This window comes from Nanorana parkeri, unplaced genomic scaffold (genome assembly GCF_000935625.1).
Source record: "Nanorana parkeri isolate BGI_ZX_2015 unplaced genomic scaffold, ASM93562v1 scaffold50, whole genome shotgun sequence".
Taxonomy (NCBI): Eukaryota; Metazoa; Chordata; class Amphibia; order Anura; family Dicroglossidae; genus Nanorana; species Nanorana parkeri.
In genome coordinates, this window is record NW_017306318.1 from 1363724 (window position 1) to 1371638 (window position 7915).

At 45.0% G+C, this 7915-nt stretch overlaps 1 protein-coding gene across 1 annotated transcript in view; it reads left to right on the forward strand.

Moving 5' to 3' along the window:
* The window catches only part of LOC108802350 (piezo-type mechanosensitive ion channel component 2-like), a 68587-nt gene extending 61424 nt beyond the window's left edge, over positions 1 to 7163 (forward strand). Inside the window, 3 exon segments of the mRNA XM_018574218.1 lie at positions 712 to 791; positions 1082 to 1307; positions 6908 to 7163. Coding sequence (XP_018429720.1) covers positions 712 to 791; positions 1082 to 1307; positions 6908 to 7163 — 562 coding nt within the window.
* The last annotated feature ends 752 nt before the right edge of the window (positions 7164 to 7915 follow it).

The following is a 7915-nucleotide window of genomic DNA, read 5'->3' on the forward strand; positions in this document are numbered from 1 at the left end:
AGAAGCAACCTTTTGTAAGTGTGTGTGTGTCCTCTGGGCAGTCGCCGACAAGCTAAATTAGGACCCCACCTGGAGCTCCTCCCCAGCACTGAAGGTAAATGAAAAAAGCATTGGCGCTATGAATCGGGGCATTTTGACAAGTACTTTTCACCCTAGTGGCAATACTGGACCATGCCTGTGTAATGTGTCTTAGAAAGCCTACTTATTATTACATAGTATTTATATAGCGCCAACAGTTTGCGAGGGGCTTTACAATGTAAGGAAGACATTACAATTCAAGACAAGATGGTAAGGAGGGCCCTGCCCCTGAGCCCATGTGCCAGGATGACAACGCAGGAGTAGAACTCAGTGTTGTCAGCCTATGTAACCAGGACCTAAAATTACTTTTGACAAGGTGATGATATACACTGTTTGAACATCAGCTGAGCTGGCTGTCAAAAATTTGAACAGCGTTGGTCCTGTCGGCAACTCTCCATTCAACAATAATCTATATTAGAAAATGGAGCCAGTCTAAAAAAATTCTCAGCCAAACATTGACTGTTCGGGAATGCTGACAGCGGTTCACCCACTGCAGTCAGAATACAATAGCCCAGCGGGGGAAATTGAGCGTTGTATGGTATGAGCAGCTTTAAAGTTTATATGTCATTGTGGTTACACATATTTTATCCATAGCTGCTGCATTAAAGTATGTCTGATTTTTTGTCTTTTTAGGATGTTAAAGAACATTTTACCCAAGCACCTTAGAGCAAACGCTGGGCCTGAGGTGAAAATTGCTCACCGTCTACAGACAGGTAATAGGAACGATTATGATAACAGCCAAATCTCAGAGGATGTGCCACATAGCAACATGTCAGTGATAAGGCTCAGATGGCAGCTGGCATTCTCAGACTTGTGCTGTGACATGGCCTACGGATCAGAGAATGGCAGCTTCTATTTAATGTACTAGAAATGGGGAAGGGATTATCTGCTGCAGCCAGTGATGGGTGAGGACTGCTGGTGTTCTGCTCAATATTTCCTTTCCTCATTGCCAGACTGTACTAGAACTATGGCAATCCTTTCACCTCCTATTGTCTTTCCTCAGACTATTCCGAGAAGCCGGAAGACATCCAGAAATTTGCCTTCTTCCGAAATTTAACCATGAAGCTGCAGCAGCAGTCTGTTAACAGCACGTCAGGCCAGGTGACGGAGTGGTGGGTGATTCAGGAGTGGCAACCAGCGTGTGGGGCAGGCTGTGCTAAGAATATAGAAATCATCATATACAATGATAAAGCCAGTCCTCAGAGCCTGGGATTCCTAGCTGGATACGGGTAAGAACTCCCCCCCCTTTTATATCATTATCCAAAACATGAGATCATCCACATTCTCTTCTATGCACTATGACAGCAGCATCACAGGCAACACTGTTTCTTCCTAAGGGCTTATTCACACCAGCTTGCCTGCTAAAATGATTTGTATTAGCGTGCCAACAGTGGGAGGGGGCTGTGCCACGTGCGCATGCACACTGAAATTGACATTTTAAAACCGAAATACAAAAATTGTCATGCAGAAACTGAATTTTTATTTTAATTTTTTCAATCTTTACATTTTTTTCTTTTACATTTTTTTTTCTATTTATCAATTAATTCTTTGTTTTATTAAATATTTTTAATTTTTTTACTTTTAGGGGCTTCGGGGGAAATATTGGGTCAAAACAGACCTGATATTTCCCTTTTAAAATAGAAAAAGAGATTGTGTTCTCCATCTCTTTTCTGTATCCCCTGTTATCAATGAACAGGAATCCTCTATACTGAGTGTTCCTGTTCATTGATAATATGAGGATATGGTATGTTTACTATAACAATCATGATTGGACAGGAGGGGATGTGGATCACTTCCCATTCACTCATAATTGAGGCTAGTACACATACCATGTCCTCAATTATGTGGAGAGCGGGTACAAGCAGTCAGTGATCGCTGACAGCTGTCACAGGAGGCTGAGCGAACCGTGTAGGGAGGAGAGAGCTCAGCCACCTGTGATAGTGTGGCCTGTCTCCGCCCACACACCGCTCTGCCAGACTGTGATAGGAGGCTGAGCGGTGTGGGAGGAGAAAAGTATCGGCAGGAAAATTGCATTTTTGGCATTATGCCAAAAGTGCAATTTTCAGCCGAAATTTTTATATATAAATTAGGGATGCACCGATATATCGTGGGCAAAAATATTGGCACCCCAGCATTATCTGCCAGATAATGCACCACTTCCCACATCCCAAATGCACCACTTCCCACATCCCAAATAAACAAATAAAACAATTTTGTTTATATTTGTTTATTTGGGAAGTGGTGTGACACAAAAAAGTGGATGGAAAAAAAAAAGCCAAAATTGGACACATTCCAAGCAAAACTCCAAAAATCAAATGGACAAAATGATTGGAGAAGGTGCCAAATTGGAAGAAATAATTGCATGTCATAGGTTGAACTCGATGTGGAATACATAGTTGGACATGTGTCTTTTTTTTCAACCTGACTAAGTTTTTGTGGAAAAGCATGGACAATCTCAAGGTTAGTCAATCTCCAGAGATCTTAATGTAATGTTCCTGTGTCCTCTGTGCCCAACATTGTCAAGAAGTTTCCAGCCCCGTGGCACTGTAGCCAATCGCTCTGGACGTGGATGAAAGAGAACAATTGATCAAAGATTGCAATGAAAAGGTTTGTCCGAATGGTGCGAGGGTACAACTGTGTCAGCTCGCACTATACGTCGCCATCTGAATGAAAAGGGACGCTATGGTAGAAGACCCAGGAGGACCCACTGCTGACACAGAAACATCAAAACGTACCCGAGGAAGCCAATATCCTTTTGGGAGAATGTGCTGTGGACAGACAAAACAAAATGACAGCTTCTTGGTAAAACCCGTCATTCTACTGTTTTTTTTTTTTTGAAAAGTGCCTACAGTCACACATGGTTGGGGGGGGGGGCACTGATGTTTTGGGGTTGCTTTGCTGCTGCAGGCACCGGATGTCTTGAGTGTGCATGTCTTTCTGAAATCTGCAGACTAACAAAGAATTCTGGAGTACAATGCAGGCCCCGTGTCAGAAAGTTGGGTCTCACAGCAGGACAATGACCCAAAGCACCCAGAAATGGTTTCAGACAAAGCGTTGGAGTACTGGACTCTAAATCCAATACAGCTCCTGAGGAAAGATCTCAAAACAGCCATTGGGAAGAGGAGCCCTTCCAATCTGAGAGACCCGGAGCAGTTGGTGAAAGAAGAGTGCTTCAAAATTGATGTAGAGAGGTGAAGAAACTCATTGACCATTACAGGAAGCCATTGATGTATTTTTCCAAGGCCTGTGCTTCTTACTCATTGAGGGTGCCAATAATTTTGTCCAGTCCATTTTTTTTTTTTTTTAGAGTTTTGCATGGAATGTGGCTTTTATTTTATTTTTTCTCAACTTTTGTGTCATACCAATACAAACATGAAAATGGCTAAAATTTGTAACTGCAACAATTTTCTGCGCAAAGTGGTTTATTAGCTGGCAGGGGTGCCAATATTTTTAGATTAATATAGACAATATATTCTATAATCACAGTGGCGCTGCAGTGCATAGAAACATGTGAGATGAGCTCTGTTGTGGGAAAATTAATAGATGCTGCATCTTTCGGCACCTCTCCACTCTGTTGTGGTGAGAACAGGGAACATAGAGAACTATTTTCTGTCTTTGTGGAGCCCTGCACTGCTCAGGTGCAACACAAGTCTCTGTACATAGGGGAACAACTTTAATGTCTAAAGCCCCCGTTCACATTGCGCGATTTGCATTTTGCGCAAATGCTTGCATTGAGCAAGCGAGAATCGCGGCAAAAATCCGCTCCAAAAAAGGGTCCTGCTGTAGCGACGCACGACCCGCGACAGCAGGACCCTTTGCCCCATTGAGATTCATTGAAGAGCAATATCGCACGGTAAATAGCCGCGATATCGTGGGAATTGCAGTGCGATAAATCGCTCAATGTGAATGGGGCCTAAGGGTGTGTAAGACTCATTCACACCTAAGGCCCCATTCACACTTGGCGATTTGCTTTTCCTGCCAATACATCGGCGCATACCTGGTTTCTTTTCTCCCCGCTGGATCAGCGCCCAGCGGGGGGAGAAAAGATAGTGACAGCCGGAAGAGCGCTGCGAGCGGCCGGCGTCTCTCCTCCCACACCGCTCAACCGCCTATCACAGAGCGGTGTGGGGGCGGAGACAGCGCTGTCACAGGAGGCTGGGCTTTCCTCTCTACACCGCTTGATCAGCCTCCTGTGGCAGCGTGTCAGAGAGAAAAGCAATGTACACACACTCAGTGATCGCTGAGTGTGTGTACATCATTGAGGATATGGCATGTTACCTATATACTCAATTATGAATGAATGGGAGTGATCTACATCACCCCCATTCATCATAACATGAGAACATTGTTTTATCAATGAACAGGAACACTCAGAGGATTCCTGTTCATTGAGAACAGGGGGGGCACAGATGAGTCCTCACTCTTTTTCTATTTTTAAAAGGGAAATATCAGGGGTCTGTTTAGACCCCCAATATTTCCCAGAAGCCCCTAAAAGTAAAGTGAAAAATAAAATATTTAATAAAAAAATATTTTACAAATAAATTTAAAAAGTTTATAAAAAACTAATTTTCAGTATCAGTTTCGGCCTGACTTTTTTATTTTGGTTTCGTTTCGGTTTTAAAATTTCCATTTCGGTGCACCTCTAATTGCTACCCCTCAAGCAGATACCGAGGTGTTCTGGTTCTTGAGAAGAAAAACTCAGGCTTCTTGCAAAAAGTTGTGTTTTATTAAATCACCTCTTAACCAGATGACCCAGGCGTACAAGGTACCGGCTAAAATACTTTGAGGTACCTTGCACACGCTGTTAATTATTTAACAGTGTTTCAAACTGCATTCCCCTACCCAACCACCACCCCTGTCATGCAGCTCTCCCCCATACAGTGGTACCTCGGTTCACAAACTTAATTCGTTCGGCGATTCTGGTCGTGAATCAAACTGTGATCTCGACTAGAGAAAGCCACAAACGTGTCAGAGCGGGGAAAATGGCTGCGGTTGTGTTTGTCACCCGAAGCAGAGTTCGCGGACGGAGGCAACATTTTTCTGGAGGTTCCTGTTCATGAACAGGAAGTAGCACTGTATTTTCCTCACCTTTTCAAAGTAACGGCTTCTCATTCCTTGTGTTTAGCTGAATGGTGTGAACATATAGGAAAACCTAGGAGGTGCTGTTGCAGCTTTCCCCCATACACACACTACATCCCTGGCCATCAACCCCAGCCAATAGAAACAGTCCTTTCCTTTTTCCTACCTCAACCCCCCACATGCACCCTGATCACAGCACATCTCCTCCCTGGCAAGCTACACAAAGCACATTACTCACACAAAACCTACATTCACTCCACATTACAGCACAATCTCTCCCAGCACCTTCCTTCCCTTCATCACAGTGCATTCAACGCCCTATCACATCTCTGTGATCACAGCGCCATTCACACCTAAAAATCACAGCACACGTTCCTGCTACGCTGAATGCACACCAAGCATTGCATCCCTCCTCGGCGACCTACAAGCCCCGACTCCCTCTGACATCCTGCATTCAACCCCTAATAGCAGGTCATTCCACTCTGGCAACCTACATTTACCTCAATCACAGTGCACATCTCCCTGCTTGATCAAAGCGCTTTCCATCCCTGGCAATCTGCATTGACCTGCCAATCACAGCACATTCCACCGTAGCAACCTGCATATCTGCCACCCCGTTCCCGAATTACCATCCCTGGCCACCTGCACGACCCGTTTCCAGAACATGTCACTCTGGCAACCTGCTTTCACACCCGATCACAGCTCATCTGTTCCTGGGCTGGCAACCTGATTTCACAGCTTTCCCCAAGTCAAAACTCATCCCTCCCTGGCAACCTGACTGTACCCTCAAGCATTGAATCTCTACTTGTTAATCTACATGCAGTGCATCACTCGCAGGAAAACCTGTGTACCCCAAATCACAGTGTAGCCCCCCACAGGGACAGCCCACCATTTACCTCAAACCTGCATGCATCTCTGTGCATTCCACCCTAGCAACCCGCATCTGCATTCATACCCAAATCAAAGGACATCACACTCCCTCTGCACCTCTGTCGGCCCGGCGATCACATCACACATCACTGGCAACCTGCACATCTTTCCTTTGCCCCTTGATCACATTCCCCGATTACCTGAAGTCACTCCCTAATCACCGCACACGCCCCTTCCCTGATTGCCACGCTAGTGGTGCAGGCTGCATTCTTCCTCTGCTACCCACATGCAGCATGCATCCCATCTTGGCAACCTGCATTTACACCCTTATCACAAGGCATTCCACACCTGCAACAGTGATTTGCATAAAGTGCATCACGCTCCGGTAACCTGCAATGGACCGCCGATCACACCTCATCCCTTTCTGGCAACCTGCATTCACCACCCTGATTCACATTGCATTTGCCCCAGGCAACCTGCAATCACAGCATATCCCTTTTCTGAGAACTTTCATTTTCATTCTCTCCCCCAATCACAGTGCATCCCCCTCCTTGCCACATGAATGCACCCCCAAGCACTGCATCCCTCCTCAGAACATCACTCCCAGACAAGCCTGCATTCAACCCCCAATCACAGCTCATTTCTTCACTGGCAACCTGAATGAGCCCCCTCCTCAATTACAGCACATCCACGTCTGCCACCCTGAATGCACACTGCACCCTCCACTACACCCTACATACACAAGGTAAAGAACACAGTGGTGTAAATATTTGACGCCGCCCTCCATCAGTTACTGACAGATCTAAGCGATAGAAATACCTGCGTCAAGCCAGTCCCTGCTCATTAGAGTATAATCACCCAGATCTCTCTGACTTTGCAGCATCGTGGGCCTTTACATGTCCGTCGTTTTGGTCATTGGCAAATTCATCCGAGAGTTCTTCAATGGGATCTCACGCTCCATCATGTTTGAGGAACTACCCAATGTGGACCGCATATTAAAACTTTGCACAGACATCTTCTTGGTGCGAGAGACGGGAGACTTGGACCTGGAAGAACAACTGTTTGCCAAACTGATATTCCTCTACAGATCTCCTGAGACCATGATCAAATGGACCAGAGAACGACATGACGAGTGACCTTCACCGATGTGGACCAGGACACCCCAATACTTCTGAGAACACCCACTGTAAGCTTTTACAGGGGTGCAGATGACAGGCTAGTACTGTGTCTTGTATTATAACTGTATAATAATGTGACTCTTAAGGTTGCAATACACATTTACATGAGAATAATTTGTATGCAACTAAAAATAAACACTAATAAATCATTGATTTATACAAAGTATCTGAGATGTGTGTTGTAGATCCTGGCCAGAGGCAGATGGTTGCTTTACGTTGTGATGGTGAGCCAAAATGCACTCTATTGGGGTGCTTGTATATATACACAGGGGGATTTTAGTGCTGTTTGAACTTTGTCGGCATTCTGCTTTAAGTGGTAAGTTTCAAGTGCTCATATGATGGTTTTGATGGATTTTCAGATCAATTTCAATTCAATCTTTTGACCAGCACTGTGGTGGTTCTGAATGACCAAACCATTGCCTTGTGGTGGAAATCTATCAGAACTGGCAAACATTGCTGTGGTTAAAGTGACACTAAACTCAGGAGTCAAATCTTAAAAATGCCTTCAGCTACCCCTAGCTATAAGAAAAATGTATCTTATTTGTGTGTCACTCGGCTGTAGATCCTCCAATCATCTCTGAATTGGTGCTGACACTGTCCTTCCTTCTGGAGGGGGGATACTTGTGTTCCCCATGGTCCCTGTGTGTGTTATGAAGTAGTCATCACTCCAAGCTTGCTCCCAGGATGGACTACAATCTCACGTTTAGCTT